The 19,529-nt window shown below is 34.3% G+C and overlaps 1 protein-coding gene across 3 annotated transcripts; it reads right to left on the reverse strand.

The window, feature by feature from the left end:
• Window positions 1-4,018: 4,018 nt before the first annotated feature.
• LOC126769118 (zinc finger protein 1) lies at window positions 4,019-17,085 on the reverse strand. 3 transcript variants are annotated; one of them, XM_050487689.1, is made up of 4 exons: window positions 16,823-17,085; window positions 10,111-10,301; window positions 7,843-9,907; window positions 4,019-7,593 (listed from the first exon to the last, which is right to left on the reverse strand). In XM_050487689.1, the coding sequence occupies exons 1-4, from the start codon at window positions 16,914-16,916 to the stop codon at window positions 7,400-7,402; spliced, it is 2,544 nt and encodes an 847-aa protein (XP_050343646.1). In that variant the 5' UTR covers window positions 16,917-17,085; the 3' UTR covers window positions 4,019-7,399. The 3 variants fall into 3 exon arrangements, with proteins under 3 accessions (XP_050343646.1, XP_050343644.1, XP_050343645.1); XM_050487687.1 differs by having other exon boundaries at window positions 16,522-17,082; XM_050487688.1 differs by having other exon boundaries at window positions 10,129-10,301; window positions 16,522-17,080.
• Window positions 17,086-19,529: the final 2,444 nt, after the last annotated feature.

Genomic DNA, 19,529 nt, shown 5'->3' on the forward strand with positions numbered 1-19,529 from the left:
ACCTGAGGTACAAAAATGTTGTAATGCTATTAAAGTAAAATGAAAATATCCTAATGAAATTGATTAAATTTTTTATTTAATATTTTTCATCATATAGTCTTGAATTTCAGAAAAATCAAGGCTATGTGATAAATATTTGTTAAAGTGTATGAACAATAAGTATATATTTAAAAAAAGGCAAAAAATCATATTGTTGTGTTTTTTTCCTACACTAATTAAAGCATTACGGTAGGTGGTAGACCAATGCAGGAAATAATGTTTTTACTGTAATTACGGTGCAATTGGCAGCACTGATTGAGATACTAACTGCAGTTGTAGAACTGTCAAGTTAACAAAACAAAATGTGGCGAAACATTTTTGTAAAGGGATTAGAATGTTAATAATTTCGTACTCTAAAAATAGCTAAAGGTGGCCAAATATAGGTTTGATAACAACAAAGTTCATAACTTTGATCATGTTTTATTTAGTAATCTTAGGTTATTTAAACAGAATATTCATTTGAAGTGGTCGGTTCTGGCTCTTTAGAAACAAGAAAATAATTAATTTTGCTTAATTCTTTTCTTGCTTTCGAATGAAATAATAATAATTATTATATGTCCATCATTACTATGGACAGATGGGAATTTAGGATTTCTAATTAGATATGGTATCACTTATCTGTTTCAGCGGCTATCAAAATATGACAAGTGACATCGCTTTGACAAGATGTCGATACTAGTTCTGTAATCCGTTTCTGGACACGCGCCAAAATATCTTTATCGGCTTTACATTCTATAATTCTATGGCACTTAGTTACAGGATAGCATGTCGCTGCAAATTGAATAAATCGTAAATAATAGTTTTATGTATAAGTAAATATGAATAAGAAAAACTGCTTTTAATAATAATAATAAACACGAATCAACAAAACAAATATTATTTTTTTTAGTGAATAACCAAATGGACAGAGTATAAATGGAATTAGTAAACATGGTTAAAAGAAATATTAACCCATATCATTAAAAAAAAATATTATCGTAATTTATACTACAAAATTAATTATTAATTTGGTTTCAATAGAGAAAACCGAATAGAAACGTTCCTATTGGTTAGACACGCGACTACAGCGCCACAAGCTTTGAACTATTGTCTTGTTATCGATATCCGAACTGACCGGTCGATATTTTACGCGCTCATATAAAAAACTGTAATCTGTGTTCTCTGTGAGTTTTATCATCATATATATGTGTGAAAGATATTTCCTGGGTCAATCGGCAACTAGTAACCTATACGTGTACATAGGAGGACCGAAGGCTCTTTATATTTGGTTAGTCACACTTTCGTATGATATGATTACCGTATTATCTTGATTAAAAAAATATGTATGTATATAGCATCCACATTATATTCTATTTATATATATAAATTTATTATTATTGACATTTTATACAGTTTTTAATACATACAAAAGAATTATTCGATTTAGAATACGTGTAATATCGCCCAAGGCCGTCAACGACGATTTCCACATCAACATCGAAACGTACCTATCCCTAATGTATATTAAATATAACTTACGTAGGTAGGTACTCCATACATCAGCGTTTTTCTTTACGTTTTTCATCATACACATTAAGTTAACAAGATTTCTTATTTTAAGCTACATGTTAAGTATCTTAAAATTCAGACATACCATTCAAAATAAATATATAATAGCTTACTATAAACTATTTTATTGCTTTAAATAATAAGCTCGTAGTCAAAGATATGTAGAGCTTATAGATTGACGAAAACATATCACCGCTTCATAAATAAACACAGCAGACCTGAAAAAACAAAACTTGAAGCAAATGATATATTATATCATGCGGAGTTGCTCTCGCAGGTTTTTATTACATATTATGTATTGTATGTATTATGTATATTTATATCAAATTTTACATTCATACGGTGATGACTAGCGGTAGGGCTATGTGCAAGCTCGTCTGGGTAGGTACCCCAAACTCATCAGATATTCTACCGCAAAACAGCAGTACTTGGTATTGTTGTGTTCCCGTTTGAAGGGTGAGTGAGCCAGTGTAATTACAGGCACATCACATATTTTCGAGAAAACTATTAATGGAACAATTTTTTGTATAACATATTATCTTATAACACAATTATATTATATTTTGGATTACCTAAAGGCTTATAAAAACATATACTATACTTGTATAAAGTCTTAAATTATTTTCCAATCAACCAGTATTCACTAAGTCGTAGATAACTCCTTTGGTAGAAATTAAAATTCGTAATAAACATAACTGAATAGGTTTACACGGTGCTCGTCAGTTAAATTTCCAGTCGACGTGATTTTTGCCGACATCTTCAACAAGCACTGTCATATTTCGGCCATTTTTTACATAACCTTAATTATACACTTAAACCTTCTCATCACTTTGTCAAGTGGTGAAACCGTATGAAAATCCTTTGGACAGCTTTCGAGTTGATCGCCTTCAGACAGACAGACAGACAGACGCGGTGGAGGCCCTGCTGATAGTGTTTTATTTATTATCTGTAAGTTTTAATTTCATCATAAGTTTCACTAAAACATTGTAGGTAATGTTTTACTAATCAAATCAAAATCTTTTATTCAACATAGAAGCTTTACACTTACTTATTGACGAGCCGGATGGCGTGGTTGGTGGATGCTTGCTAGGACAGATAGTTGTGTGCATGAACATATCTGTTTGTCCTGAGTCTGGGTGTAATTATCTATATAAGTATGTATTTGCAAAAGAAAAGTAGTATATGTAGTATATCAGTTGCCTGGTTTCCATAGTACAAAGCTTAATTTGGGATCAGATGGCCGTGTGTGAAAAATGTCCCAGGATATTATTATTATCGATTGTAAAATTAGAAACTACCACCGGTTCGTAAAAGACATAGGTTTGTACCCTGATCTGAGGAGAACCAGCGAAATAAACTCACCGTTAATGTTAATTCCAGCATATTATGTTTTCGTATAATTGGTATATTTTTTGGATAAGTATTTATGTCACAACTAATGCAGGTCAAAGTCCGCGAGGCTAATACCTTGGGATGCAAATTTCGATTTAATCTTCCCTAGCGTAATTATCTCTGGTGCGGTGTCCACTGCAGCATCACATAGACGTAAAATTAGACTTAATTACTTAAACTTATTAATACTTAATAAAATAATTAACTTCACTGTAAAATTATAAACATAAAAACATATCGTATTTATGAAGAACCAAACAAATAATAAAAAAAGGGAAACGGGTCATTGAAAAAGGCACACGTACGTGAGAGTCAGAAAAGTTGAAGGAAAATAAACTGATTGAATTGAAATTTATGTTAGTTGAAATGAACTTTGAACTAGAATCGCCATTTTTCATAAAAATCTGCTGGCACACACTTATGTCTTTATTTATTAACAAATACAAACAAAAAAAAACGATTTTATACCAATCGAAAACGTCAAAAATTGTAAATTCCTGAGGTCCTTTGCTTATACAATTAGGTATATGCAAGCACTGAGTTCGGTATTATATAAGCTATCTGGTTAAACAATATTTAAAAACTTGTTTTATATATGTATCTATATATAAATTAATAAAATTGATTATAATACAAATAAATGATATTCTTTGATTAAAGTTTAAACTACAATTTTGTTATGAGTTTATATGCCTATCTGCTAGAGGTATATGTAACACTAGAGGTATTATGGAATAGGACATTTTTTTATATAAAATAAGAAGGCAGAGGATCAAATTGGCCACCTGTTGGTTAATGGTCACTATCGCCCAGAGACATTGGCGCTGTAAGGAATGTTAACTATTCCTCATATCGTCAATGCGCTTTCAACCTTGGTAGATGTAATGTTTGTGTGTCTGTAACTACACTGGCTCATGCATTCTTCAAACCGGAACACAACAATAAAAACTAATGCTGTTTGGTGGGAAAATATGAATACGAATATTTTAAAATAATTAATTGAGAATAATCAGTTAAAAATAAAATAACTTGATTGCATTGAAATGTCAATATATATATTTTTAATATTCATAAATTCAATATACATTATAATATCAAGTAAAATGAATTACTATAATTTATATAGGCAATATTTTAACACATGTTAATCTATGGTTAAGTTTAACAATCTAGAGTTACCTTATTTTAACAAGTCTAGCAACTTGCAAGCAGTTGCTAAACTATTACAACAAACATTATGGCAATAGGAATTCACTTTGGCCTAAAGTTACATCTAAAAGTATATATATATATATATATATATATATATATATAAAAGGAAGATTTTTTTCTGTGCAATAGAATATTGCACAAGAATAGGTATAACTAAGTAATGCCATAGTACATAATGCCCTTCAAATTTGAAAAATATAGTTTACATTGCATATAAAATATATTCGAAGCTTTAAAATTATTTTTGGCACAAAACTTAAAACTAAACTAATGATGATGGGAGGTTTATATGTTACAATTTTCCACATCATATCTCGTAAACTAATTAATCTTTGGTTTATCTAGCCCACCGGTGATAATTTGGAAATCACTTATATTAAAATTATACATAATAAAATATGAAATATTTTCAAACAGACTCGCTTAATGCAATTACAATTATTAATTTTACAATATTTTTTATATTATTTTAATTACAAATGGTTTGGTATTTACGCAGTTTTTTATATGTTAGCGGAATACTGATTGGACTGGATCGACTTTTGTAATTGTAAGAAAATTGCTATCGTTATAAGATATTTTTCTACCCCACTTTAGACTGTATCTTCACTTTCCATCAGGTGTGATAACAGTCGAGCGCTAGTTATTTATTTTAAAAAAAAGAAAATAAATTTTAACAAAAAAAAAGTATACATTTGTTTCTTTTATCTGACGTGTTACTAATAAGAGTAAGTAGGTATATTATTGAACTAAAATAACTGAGATGAGATATTCTTGTAAAGATAAAAATGAAATTGAAATTTAAAAAAAAATATGAATCGATCCTGCCCTATTCGCCAACAAAGTTCGCACTCTATATGGACTTAATGCTGAGCCATATACAGCTAAAATTTTAATAAAGCGAAAATGTACTCAAATACTGTCTCAATAGACAATTTATCATTATGCTAAACAAGAAGTGTAATGCTTGCAATAATTTACGTAATTCGTTGATTAGAAACCTTTAAAAATTATATTTATCTACTTATGAATACAAAATAATATAGATAAAACATTAGGTATCTCTTAAAAGTATTAGGCTTAGGAACTTTCTGTTCTAACGTACGTTGCGTGGAAGAATGGAAAACGATCGTGTTTTATCGATTCGCGTTTGATCAATTCAAATGCAATTGTTACATCTTAACCAATCGATAATTGTATACAAATTAAGTACTTCGAACATAATCAATTCGTGAGTCGTGTTCCTAACTACTTTATGTAAATCGCCAATGGAAATTCGTAAACATTCATATTTTTTTAATAATCCTAATAAACCTCGTTATTACTTTTAAGAAATAAATAACACAGAGTTCGCTGGTAACGATCACATCATGGGAATATAATTACGGCTATAAATATATTGATTTCAATAAACAGTTGTTCATTCATTATTGTCTCTTATATTCATACACGGCGCTACGCTTCCGTCGTGCGCTCGTTCACATATATACTATACTGTTAGATTTTTTTAAGCGATCATATTTACAGATATATCTTTTAATATATTTACAATAATCATTATTTACACCTGTATTACTAATCTTTGGATTAATCAAAAGTTTTTTAAACACAGCGGAGATCCCATAGAAGTATTATGGAATGCTTCAAACTTAGGCTACTCATATGTCTATCTATTCAATTAACACTAAAATACGAGAAGTTTAAATATACTAATAGTAATTTATTAATATTAACAAAAATGACGATGGTATATGAATATTTTAGTAAACTAAAGTCGTTAAATACTGAGGCTAATATGAAAAGTTGACCGAGAGTGCATCGGTTCATAGCCGAAAAGCAATCTCCGTGTTGGAAGCATGAAATTAGATGTCTGAAGTCTACGTGTACTCTTTTGTACGTATTTACGTTCACATTAAACACACGAAACGTCGAAGTCAACTTAATTATATGGATAGTGTTGTACTTAATTATATAAATATATTGTCATCGTGACAGACCCAGGTCTGGTAAGCCTACGTTTCTTATTCGAATTAGCATTGTTCTTTGCAGACGCTTTTACGGCGCTCGAATAAAAATAATGTATGAATGCACATATATAATGACAAGATCACTCTATTCTTATTATTATTTCACAGATAAGTATAAAAATTATAAAATAATATAAAACGTTGATGAGTATTATGCTACAGGTACTGGCCTTTGGGATTTCAGCACGTAAAACTATCTATAACTATAAGGGCGAAAACAAACTGAGCTTACAGAACTCGAGGTGATTGGGTATACCTGTACGTGCAAACGAAGCGGAGCTGGAAGCGGGCGCAGATGTGTTAACAAGCGACGGAAAATCGTTTGTTGTTGTTTTCTTCCTGAGTCATACAACTGCGCTTTCGCTTTCCCTAACCGTGTATATGTTAACGACAATTAACCGTCGCATTTAAAAAAAAAATCGCTCATCAACTAAACTAATTGTATTTTTTGCAAACTATCATGTTAATTTCAAAAGTATATATATACAATAATGACTTTATATACTTTTATATATAAAGTCATTATTGTAAGTTTTGCGTAATTCCTTAAAACTTAAAAGCTTTAATCCGTGTATGGTCAATCGGTCTGGAAGCTCAGTTGAATCCCTATTTACTCGTAATTAAATTAAAACAGTATATATTTTTTTGGTATATGATCTGGCACTTAGTTATATATATTTGGCACTAGTTGCAAAATAAATAGTTATTTGAAGTGATGTTACATCGTACGAAATATACGTTGAGCAAAATCCTTAAATTATATTTTCAAATAATAAATACCGAGCAAAGAATACTTTAATAACACGAGTATTATCCATATTATAAGTAAATATTTCGATGTTCACTAAAAGTCGATGTTCAGGCAATGCTTGTCATTTCAATCTATTGTTATATAAAACTAGTATATTTGAAAACAATTTTCAAAGTTAAAATCGTGTACCTACAATTTAAGTTTAATTATATTTTGTTACAAATATCACATTAACTAAAATGTAATTATGTCACACTATTGAATTGTTTCGTAATAAATAAATGTTTTTTAGACTTTTTCTGTTCGGACAAATTACTAAGTAACAGCCATGCGTAGGTATTTGCGAATACATTTACATAAGTTATGAACAAGTATAAGAATGTAGATTAGAAAGTTCTTGAGTTATTTAGCTAATATATTGTGGTATCAGTTAGTCCCTGTAGGGCTTGCAGATGGCAAACCTGTGGTTCATGTGTTGGCTGTAGGAGCCGGAGTGGGAGAACTTCTTGAGGCACTTGCAGCACTGGAAGGGTTTCTCGCCGGTGTGGAGCCGCTTGTGTTCTGTGAGGTGGTGCTTATGCTTAAACGCCTTTGGGCATTCCAAACATTTGTATGGCCGTTGACCTGTAACATATTGCGTCAATTATGATATTGTATTTTTTATTACAAAAACTAAAAACGGTTAAATTATTTTATATGATATATACTTCGAAGATAATTCAAAAGGTAGATCTAATTTTTTTACATTTTAAATTTTAACTATCAAGAAAGTTAAAATATTTGGTATTTTGATCATTATATAAATTACTAGTAGTTACAACATTGTGGCTATGTGATCGTTAAAAACGTTTTAAATATTATGTAAATACTAACCTGAATGCTCATATTTGTGTCTCGCGAGAGAGCTCTGCTTCACAAAAGTTTTATCACATTGGTCGCAGACAAATTGTCCCTCTCCCTCTTTAAAGTCGTTACTAGCCTTTAGCTTGCTTTTCTTAAGTACTGACGTTTCATCTTCAAATTCATTTTGAGCTTGCAATTCATCTCCCCAAGATGGTCGATCGTAAGATGGGCTAGACTCTTGTCTATGTTCTGACGATATATGCATGTTAAGTATTGGCGATCTGCCATTTGTCAAATCATTGTATTGAAGAAGTTTATCCATTGGCATCATAGGATTAACTGGCATCTTTTGAGACAATAACCTCTTCTGCGCGCTGATCGTTTCACCCGGTGATGGTGACAATCGAAAATCAGTAAACGATGAAGAAGAACAATTGGAATGTGGATACGTGTTAAGATAATTAGAACGATGTGGGGTTGTACTACGCGAAGATTTTTGGCTCAGATTAACTGCTTCTTCAGAGTCGGAATGTGTAACTGAAATGCTGCAAGGCGGGGAGGGTGACGGACTAGAGGTTAACGATGCGTTACTTTTTTTTGTTGACAGATCTAGTGGTTGGTCCGAAATAGCTATCGCTTGAGTCATTCGTCTCACCCTCGCCCTATTGTTTTGGAACCACACTTGTACGACTCTGTTATCTAGACCAATCTGATAAGCTATCTTTTTGAATTCTTCTCTATTTGGCCGAGGATTAACAGAGTAATGCTCTTTTAGTACAGTTTGTTGTTCTTCGCTTAAGGCTGTGCGAACTCTAATCTTTCTATCGCTGTCATGTAGTGATACTTTATCATCTCTGTCATCTTTGCCAAAGTCCTCATCTTCACTTGCACTAACTCCACTCTGTATAGAGGCTCGCATTTCAGCCTCCAACCTATTTAGTGCCACTGTTTCAGCCATTTGAGCAGCTAATCCTTCGTGTTTCCTGAATACATTTCCACATAAAACCTGTTCATGTTCTACAAGTTCATTTTTGTCATTAAACGTAACGTTGCATTTTAAGCAACGCAACTCACCCGGTTCCTCTTTCACGGTAATGCGTGGCACTGGCGATTCTATGCTAGGGTATATGTTTCCAGAAACTGGTGATAGCTTCTCCATATCAGCTCTAAAAAAATGCTTTGTTACAGACGCATTAACGGAATTCATTATAGTGTTAAAACCTGTCTGATTGTTGTCAGTCTCCTCACTGTTATTGTTAACAGGGACGGATTCATAAACACGCGAGGGAGACCTTTGCTCGCTCTCTCGTTCTTCTTGTTCCTTTTTTATGCTAATATTATCCTCATCTTCTATGTCCATTACAAGCTCGGCGCTACCTTCTGATCTTTTGTCTTCGTCTTCGATCACTTCTTCTATTAAATCTTCTGGATCAGCTGAAGGAGGGCCCATTTGCTTCGGACTAGGATTTTCTATTTTTCTTTGGTGGTATTGTTGTGATGCTAGTTGCTCAAAAAGCTGACTTAGGGAAGTCGGAAAACTATATGGAGCAATTCCATTTGCAGGACTCAAAGGCATACCGGGAGGCATGTAGAAAGGGTTAATCCCTGGCTGGCCTAAAGGTGGTCGATGGAAATTATTTTCTGGCGTTGACATCGATGCAAAGAATGCAGCGGCAGCGTCGTTGTATTTAGGAAGAATTGGTAAAAAAGAATTACCATTCGGCGCAATATTATTATTCAGTTGAGATGCAACCATGGCATTTGTTCGTTTGCGCGAAGGACTTCGATCAGGATTAAGAGCAGGGTTGTTAGGCTTTATTCGTCCCATCTTGAGGTTCATCACAAGACATTTTTTAGATGTCATGTGTGAAGAATAAGAGCCGGAGTGGGAAAACTTTTTTCCACAGTTGGCACATTCGAATGGCTTCTCACCACTGTGTATCCGAAGGTGCTCTTTGAGATGGTGTTTAAATTTGAATGCTTTATCACAATCGTTGCACTTGAATTTACGAAGGCCAGCGCTCTCATCGTGGCTGATCATGTGGCGCTGCAGTCGGTACACGTTGGCGAAGCTCTTGTGGCAAATCTTGCACGACTGTTAACAAAATAAAACATTAATTAGAAATATGTATCATTCTACAAAGTCTCTAAATAAAAAAGCAAATAAACAGATCGAATTCATGAAAAATTAAAAAAATATTGAAAAACAGAAATGAAATGAGTGTATGATGAAGATTCGCCCTATTCACTATAACCTGCACGGATTGTTAGTGTTGGTATATTAGAATGGGCACTGACATATTTGATGTTATCCACCTGAGTGCTGGGCGAGTGCAGGGTCTCGTGACGCTCGAGCTGCTCGCGTGTTGGGTAGGCACCGCGACACTGGCTGCAGGTGAAGGGCCCGCCGGGGCCCAGCGGTGAGCCCCCACGCTCCTCCTCCTCTTCCGAAGGTTTGCCCTCCGCGCCTCCACCGGCAAGCGGCCGGACTGTTGATATCAAATTCTTAACTATAATTAAATATTACGGTCTCGTCTTGTTCAGAACACCATCCCACTTTTTTTATACTTCATGGATCAGTAATGTTTTTTTATGTTTGATAACTGAGTTACGAATCTTTGAACTTTCTTTATCGCACCTGAGGGTCGTGAGTTCACGTCTGGGCAACAACCTCTATCTTATATACATAGATATATACCTAACAAATTCAAACTAAACAATTCAAATACATAATAATATCGAAAGCTTAGTTGTAAAAACAGTCGAAAATTCGTTACATTAAGCTTTAAACGTCGTTCATAAAGGTTGTTTTTAATTTGTAATCGTAATAATCCCTTAATTCAGGTGCGATTTATGGCCACAAACAGATGAAAATAATAATAAAGCCGGTTCTCGTGTAGTACGAACGTTTCATGTGCCCGGTGAGCAATTAACGATGTTTATACGCTAAACGATCGCGGACACCTTCATGCTTGTAACACGGTAACATTTCAATTTGGAGTCGGTTATTTTGGTAATATTCGTTTTGCCGCGTAATATCGTTTTTAAAACCGGCGTCCGGCGTCCGGCGGCACGGGCGCGGTCTACGTCGTAAATCAAATATAATAAAGAGCAAAACAACGGCACGACGTATTAATTAGTGCGGTCGAGTCCGTACGCGTCCATAGAGTTGGCTGTTCCACGCGGCGCTTTTGCGTAACAAACAGCTGAGCGGTAATTTTATACAAATTTCATTATATTCTTATTTTTTTATTTTATTTAGAGCAATCGTTTTATTTTTTTAAGTAGGGATCTTTATTTATAAATCTAAACTAAATTTATTAAAGATAAATTGTAACAAAAATGTTCTGTTATGTTTTTTATTGTTTCGTCTAAACCAGCGCTCACGGATAAATTTCGATAAACTAGCATAGGAAAATGAAGTTATTAGTATATGCACCTACAGGCGTTAGATTTCAGGTTCAATATAATCTGCTATCGGCACACCGGTATTGAATTTTAGAAAATATGACCTCGTAAACCGCGCTCCGTAGCGCAGACCATATTCACTGTTATTTAGATAACTAACCTGTCCATATTGTGCTTTCACATTTTGATACAAATTCGCCAAAAATTATAAACAGAAAGCTATTTATCCATAATCACCTCGCACTATTACAAAATACAGTTATTATCATAAAATAATTTTAAGATTGGTAGTAATTTTATGCTATTCAATAACAGATGGCGCTAGTTGTATTGAAGTCACATTAACGCCGAAGTCAGAACGATAACGCTTCGGATTGTGTCTAACGGAATAATAGGTAATGTTTTTTTTAGATACTTTATTTTTATAAATATTTCACTTGCTTTATTTACTGGTTCACAGGTAACAATAAATTTATACCTGCGGTTAAATTAATTCACCAACCCGCATTGGAGCAGCGTGGTGGAATAAGCTCCAAACCTTCTCCTCAAAAAGGGAGAGGAGGCCTTAGCCCAGCAGTGGGACATTTACAGGCTGTTACTGTGGTTAAATTAAATAACGAAAATGTTGTCACATACGTCTTTATTTAACTTTAAATAATAATAGATACTGAATGATCATTAAAATAAAGATAATTAAAAAGCGTTACAAATTTACCTTGTTATTGAAAACAGCTAATTACTCAAATACAGGAGATTAAACAGCGGTGGTACATGTAGCCTGTGTACCTATAGTTTATTAGGTGGAACGGACGACGACACCTACACACTACGAGTATCGTGCAGTAATCTCTGCGCACGGGCACACGCGTCCGTTAACCGCTGATAAAAAACGCGCACGCACACATACGATCTACGCTTCCTATTGCGTTACAATAAATAATTATCGCACACACACGTGTGAGCGGTCATAGAGATAAGGAGTTGATTGTTGATTGTGGCACACAAGCGCGTCTGGTGATTGGCTACACCTGTGCCGGTGCGGTGCGGGGGGCGCGGGGCCCGTTTGCTTTGGAAACAAAAAAAACTCCGCCTGTCCCGAAGTGGCTAGACTCCATGTTGAAACGTCTCCGATCGTAATTGTACGACGAGAGAATTATTAGTAAACTGTTTGGTTGGGTGCGCGTTGTTCGTTTAATTGTATTGCGACGCAGGAATATGAACCGCGGGTTCATTCTAAAACGTAATAATATATCGTTATTTAGTTTCGCTCAGAACGTTGTGCACAATTTTAATTATGATTCACTCTACGCAATTTCGGTACCTACGCCGCGGAGCCTGAGTCAATGTCGAGCGTCCACTCAAAGTTTTATAGAGGAGACACAGACAGTGACCTAGGTAGGTATTTAATAATGTTGCGTTACACATCATGCAATAAAATTAACCTATTAACAATAATATACTGTAATATATATAGCTAGAACACTTCAATCAACTTCAAGAACAATCATAAACACAGGCGAGCGCCACTGAATATTCTTGTATTTATATAATAATAAATTTGTTTATATAATTTATGTCGTACTCGGTGGTAACGGAAAACATGTGAGGAAAACGGCATGATGAAATAAACTCTAAAACTTCTCAAAAGGAGAGGAAGTATTAGCCCGGCTGTGGGACATTAACAGGCTGTCACTTTTATTTTTTTTTATAGATTTAAGAAATATGCTATTTAAATTTTAATTCACTTATAAATTGTTTCAATAATTAATTTTGTAATTTTATATAAAATATACATATGAATATCACATGAGTAAACTACCAACTGATAAATCCTGTATTAAAAACAGTAAAACGTTTGCACGTCTAAAACAATTGTCGTGTACCTAGGTTACGTCATTAAATTGTCTGATGAATATTGCGTTACCGTTAAACGCATCTTTTTTGGAATTTCATTTTAGTGTGTATGAATATGAATAAAAAAAATTAACAAATCGTGAAATTATATTAAACGCACATGGCATAAATATGTTTTATAGATATATATAAAAGTTATTTACACATTGTATCTGTGGTCAAATTATATATGATGAATAAAATACATATGATGTAATGGTCATGTATCATAGATTAGAAACATTTTTTACTAAAATGTTATTTAAGAGAATCTTAAAATTCTATTTTCGATACCAATTTCCTAATTTTTTATATATTCGTTTTATATTCTGATAAACGTTTTATCATTCAAAATAACAAACTAATCAGGTATGTAAATTAATTAATTGTAAATAGTCAACTAATGATGTATCTATATCTTTACGAGGTACATAAATGATATAATGATGAAAAATTATATTATAATTTAACTTTACTATATAAGAGAGATAGTTTTTGCGAGTACATACTAATTATAATTATAAACATCAAAAGATGGATGTATAGAGAAGCCCTAATACTGAATCCACTCTGCCCTCTCCTTGAATTTCATCGTCTATTGTCACAATTAATATTTATTTGATTTTGATCATTAAACATTCGCGATGAAAGATTAATTTTAATTTAGTAGTAGTAGTAACAGCCTGTAAATGTCCCACTGCTGGGCTAAGGCCTCCTCTCCCTTTTTGAGAAGAAGGTTTAAAGCTTATTCCACCACGCTGCTCCAATGCGGGTTGATGGAATACACATGTGGTAGAATTTCGATGAAATTAGACACATGCAGGTTTCCTCACGATGTTTTCCTTCACCGAAAATCACGAAATGAATTATAAACTAAAATTAAGCACATGAGAATTCAGAGGTGCTTGCCCGGGTTTGAGCCCACGTTCATCGGTTAAGATTCACGCGTTCTTACCACTGGGCCATCTCGACTTTTTAATTAATTACTTAATTTTAATTTTATGTTCTGACATCCCAAGGTTTCAAATAGTGGCGCGGTCATTAAAGTGTATAAAAATAAATACAACTATACTGTATATAATGAGATACTAATGTATATTGATGTCGATCAAAAAGATAAAGAAAAATTAAGGTATTAAATTCCCTTCGCTAGTCATAATCAACATTGTAACAAAACTACGATGCTTGAATACGTTTCAATTTGTCCTCACCAGAAATAAGTTATTGCTTTAAATTAATAAACTAAATATACATATTTGACGAGCCGGTTGGCGTGGTTGGTAGATACTTGCCTTTCCACGCCGAAGGTTGTGGGTTCGATTCCCACCCAGGACAGACATTTGTGTGCATGAACATGTCTGTTTGTCCTGAGTCTGGGTGTAATTTTCTATATAATTATGTATTTACAAAAGAAAAGTAGTATATTTAGTATATCAGTTGTCTGGTTCCCATAGCACAAGCTTTGTACATGCTTAATTTGGGATCAGATGGCCTTGTGTGAAAAATGTCCCAGGATTTTATTATTATTATTATTATACATATATATGAAAATAAATTATTTGTACAGAGAAAAAGTCCTATTTACAAATAGAAGCTGTCTTTGAAACAATCGAACACAAAATATTGAATAAGAATAAATGTATTGAATAATACCTGTGAATTGAACATAGGCGAACGTTTTGTGTAAATATACAGAACAGTAATAGTAACAGCCTGTAAATGTCCCACTGCTGGGCTAAGACCTCCTCTCCCTTTTGAGGAGAAGGTTTAGAGCTTATTCTACCACGCTGCTCCAGTGCGGGTTGGTGGAATACACATGTGGCAGAATTTCGTTGAAATTAGACACATGCAGGTTTCCTCACGATGTTATCCTTCACCGAAAAGCAAAGCGTGTAAATATAGAGTAAGGAAAAATATTTGAGTCGGATCACGTCGCGGTAACGACTTATATCTAAATACTGTTTATCAAGTGATTAAGGGATCCAAGTTTGTCGATATTAATATAGCTTGTTACCGTTATGTGCCCACAGCAAACAAGTGATTAGTGGCTGCAAGCGCCCGTCGCTTACACGGAACGATTTTTTTTGTTTCTCATAACCAGTTAAATTGTTCATATAACTATCTTATCTATTAAATAAAAAATTTACTAACAAAATTTTAATTTCAATAATGAACATATTTTATTTATAATTATTAAAGAAATGTGTTTTCGTGAAACAACAACAAAGTAATTGAAGATGGTTACGATTTTTTATTTCGATTGGGAGAGGCCTATGTTCAGCAGTGGACAATGATTGGCTGTTGATTGATTGATTGATTGACGATTTTTTATTCATTAATAATGATATATTATTGAATATTTACCGATTGTTAATAAGTATTGGTATGGGCGGTTATATTATTATTTTCCTTAAATAAAGGACTATTATTAATTAATATTTTACCTGTAAAATTGTCACATCGCAACCATAATTCGTTTTATATTTATTTATAACTTCGGTTAACCTATTTATGATTACGAATTAATATTCGAGAAGTGCCCATCGGTTGCGTTTCCAAAACGTTGTCAATAATAACTGAAGTTATTGTATGTGTAAATGCTTAAAAGTAAATAAGTGAACACCTTGTTCGTTTACAAAATATGTTTTAACGATAAACTACGCATTGGCCGATGTTATCTGTAGTGCTCTATAATTGGAGTTCATTGAGCAAATAATATCGAAATGACGAGCGTGACGCGTTTCAGAAAGCGTAGAGCCGTTCAGGAAGCGCGATAACACGGAACTCTCACTAATTTATTCATACGTCTTCCGTGAACTCTACCATCATCATCCGAACGCATAAACGGCCAGCTGCTCTATCCACTCCAGACAGGCGGCGCTCAAAGAATAATAGAATATAAAAGTAAAAGAGAAAAAGCAAATGAATTAAAACAACATAATCATTTACGATTTAAGACGTTGAAAGAGAGCGGGGTTCCCCTCGACAAACGAAACTTTCTTTCAAGTCCGTGTGTACCTGTTCCCGATTCTCAAGTGGATGAATTATATCCCTCGGGAGTCGAGGGGAGATTACGAACACGAAGGTTATTTCTAATGAAGACGTGCTCGAGTTTTATTTTTAATGCGGTCGAGGTGATGTTTTCACCTGTTTCAATTTAACAGTTCGACTCAACTTTTTTAGGGAAACTTTTCTTTTCAAATTTTTCACTTGCAGTATTTTTTTCTTATTTTGAAACTTTTTAAACGAGCAGGATGTAAATAGTTCTTTAAATATTTAAAGAGTGTAAAAAACAGTGAAGGAGTTTAATTTGGGATTAAAAATATAAACTTAGACGCGGAAGAATTAAATATAAATAAAAAAATAAAAAATAAAATGCAAATAAACATAAAAGGAAAAGAAGCTTACTTAAGGCCGCGAGCCGCCTGGCCGAGGTGGTAGACGTGGGGACCTGCTTACTCCTCATGTCGGCAAGCCAACCGGCCGCCAAGCATTCGTACCAACCGCCAACTCCCATAAGCGAGCTCTGCACTTTCATCTAGTGACACCTCGTTCTCACACCTCACTGACCGCGACTACGGAAACTCGTAACTCGACGCACTAGCTACGGAGCCGGCTCCGGATCGTATCTACGCCGTACTACACAGGCTTGCACAGCCTCCGCTGACGTCAGCGGCGAAAGTCCAGCGCGGAGCGCGGCGCTACTCACATCGGCAGGCGCCCCAAACGTTGGCCAGGCTCCACAGGCGGTACGAGTAGCTGTCACCATAGCAGCCGAACATCTCATCGGTTCTCGCGACCATGGCCCGCGCGCGCTCTCTACGTGTTGCTAGCGGCGCGGCGCGCGGCGGAATGAAGCCGGCCCGCCTCTCGCCCCGCCCTGCGCCCGCTGCGCCCCGCGCCCCTACGCCCCCACCTATACTTAATTAGTGAGCCGAGAGACTGCCGACTGCCGACTACGAGCCGCGCTCGACCCGTGTCCCACCACCGACACCGTGTCCGGCGATCACGGCGTCTTCAGTACAATGCGAGTATGTCATAAGAGATCGCTTTTTGACGATTTGTTGTATGTACTTGTCCGTGACCGCGCTACGCTCCACCTTCCCATTCATCTACCTGTCTCTATCTTGCGCTTCGGAATCTTGATAAGCCACAAAGATGAAGATAACTCAATGAGAGCTTTAAAGTTTTACTTATAAAATTAACATCGAAAATTTATTTAATCGTAACGTTTTGCCTTTGATAAAACTAAAAGTCGAGATTATCGAGAAATAATAATTAAATTTGAAAAGTTGTTAATTTGTAATTTTAAATATTTTTAAGAATTTGATTAAAAATAAATTTTATGTCTAATTTAATTCGGTACAACACAATGTCCATATATTTACATAATATAAGCTAACATGTAAATCGTTTTCAGAGTGTCTACTTTTGTTTGGGTTTTTAGCTTAGCTTCTTGTCACTAGATGGCGTTAGACGTAACATACAGCTTCTGGTGTTTACAAAACTAAAGATGCGCTTAATAGGTCTCTTATCAAAGATTGATCGCTAAGCGATAGGTTTTAGAAATAATTTGACGAATTACAATAATGAGACTAATAATATAAAGGTAGGTTATTTCTAATGTCTAAATTTTATACTGTGCTATACAATAAGCACTAATAACAATTTTGAATCTTTTGGTATCGCGTGTTTTTTTTTATTAAACTGTTTCTACTTTTTTGCCTTCTTGTTTTTACTCCCTTTGAATGTCTCATGTATTAATTTAATAATTAATCGACAATAATATTAAAAACTTTGATTCACATTTGAACTAAAACAAGAAAATTTATGTCTCATAAAAAATGATATGGGTCTATTGTAAAATTGTTTTTTGTGCTGAGTTCAACAAAATGGCAAATAAGTAAACAAAGACGAGCCTCGGTAAGGTTATGCTACCGGCATAATTATTTCGTTCAATATACAATACACTACTGATTGTAAGCCTTATATATAACAGCGTTAAGGTGTACATTTGTAAGACATGTCTATTGTAATTTATCTGTTGTGTAACCTTTATAATTTAAGACAATACCACCTTGTTCGCACGTGTGTCACACGTGTGCAGCTTCTCCGACATTAAAAGCGCTGCGACAAAGCTGCAAATTACGTACACTTAAGACAATTGTTACATCTCTATTGTTGCAGCGCTTTAATTATTAAAATGTGTTTTGAATGTCACACCTCAGCATTGTTTATGTAATTTATATTTTTACAGCGTCGTCTAGGAGTTATATTGTTTATAATGAGCTTAGAGAGCTTAGAATTTATACCCCTAACATCTGTTCCGTGCGATTTTTTGAGAGAAAAAAATTTATCAATAGTGCGAAAATACTCATTGATGGTTTTGGCATATTATTTGTGAATGACATTTAAGCGAGAGTTATTTTTTAGCACTTAATTGTAAATCCATTGCATACTAATTATTGATTTCAATAACGTAATATAATAAATGAGACGTATATATAAGACAGCCGATAAGTATATATAATTTAAATATATATAAAATATACTTAATGATGTAGTATTTACCTATGTTATTAACACACTATTATAATATAGAAATATTGATCAATTTAGATTATTACCACGATTTGCGAAGTATACATTAGAGGCTGGCTGAAAGATATTTGTTTTTAAAACAAATTCACTGCAATAGCACATATTTAGTTCATTTATTTTATAAATATAAAATGCCTGCGAATCGAGTACGAGCCCACGTTCTACTCATTTAACATAAATAAAAGGAGGTTTGTTATTTCGCTGTGTTACTTTAATTTTCCTATTTTATGTTTCTTTATTACACATGCGAGCAATGGTACTTCGAATACACATATTTACCGACCAAAAGAAAAAGAAATCTTATATATTTCAGTAATATGTTATTAGTATGATTTTTAGTTCATTGTATTATGACTGCCTCGTTGGTCTAGTAGCTAGATATAAGGCTGCAGACCCGGAGATTCTGGGTTTAAATCGCAGGTCGGATCAATAAAAAGTTTTTGGGTTTTTCTGTCGAAAATTCTCAATAGCAGTCAGTCCGGAGTCTGGAAGTTGGTAGTACACTCCCGTGCCTCGAAAAGCACGTAAAGCCGTTCACCTAGGTCCTGCGTCTGAACTCTTTCCGGTCGTTTCGGAATGCCGCCCCATCGGATTATGAGATTTAAAGAATCGAGAGTGCACCTGTGTTTGCGCACGCGCTTGTGTAGTAAAATATGTCCAGCGCAATTGGCTAATCTCTCTTGAGATTGGCCGCTGTGGCCGAAATTATTGGTGGTAGAGCTTTGTGCAAGCTCGTCTGGGTAGGTACCACCCACTCATCAGATATTCTACCGCAAACAGCAGTACTTGGTATTATTGTGTTAACACTTACCATC

Source organism: Nymphalis io, chromosome 6 (genome assembly GCF_905147045.1).
Source record: "Nymphalis io chromosome 6, ilAglIoxx1.1, whole genome shotgun sequence".
Lineage (NCBI taxonomy): Eukaryota > Metazoa > Arthropoda > Insecta > Lepidoptera > Nymphalidae > Nymphalis > Nymphalis io.

Excerpts from the sequence above, each read along its gene's own strand:
- LOC126769118 (XM_050487687.1), bottom strand. The coding sequence starts at position 16,651 with ATGAAAGTGCAGAGCTCGCTTATGGGAGTTGGCGGTTGGTACGAATGC. Across the intron at positions 10,302-16,521 it reads CAGGCGGCTCGCGGCCTTAA|TCCGGCCGCTTGCCGGTGGA; the intron begins GTAAGCTTCTTT and ends TGATATCAACAG. Across the intron at positions 7,594-7,842 it reads ACACAAATATGAGCATTCAG|GTCAACGGCCATACAAATGT; the intron begins GTTAGTATTTAC and ends AATATGTTACAG.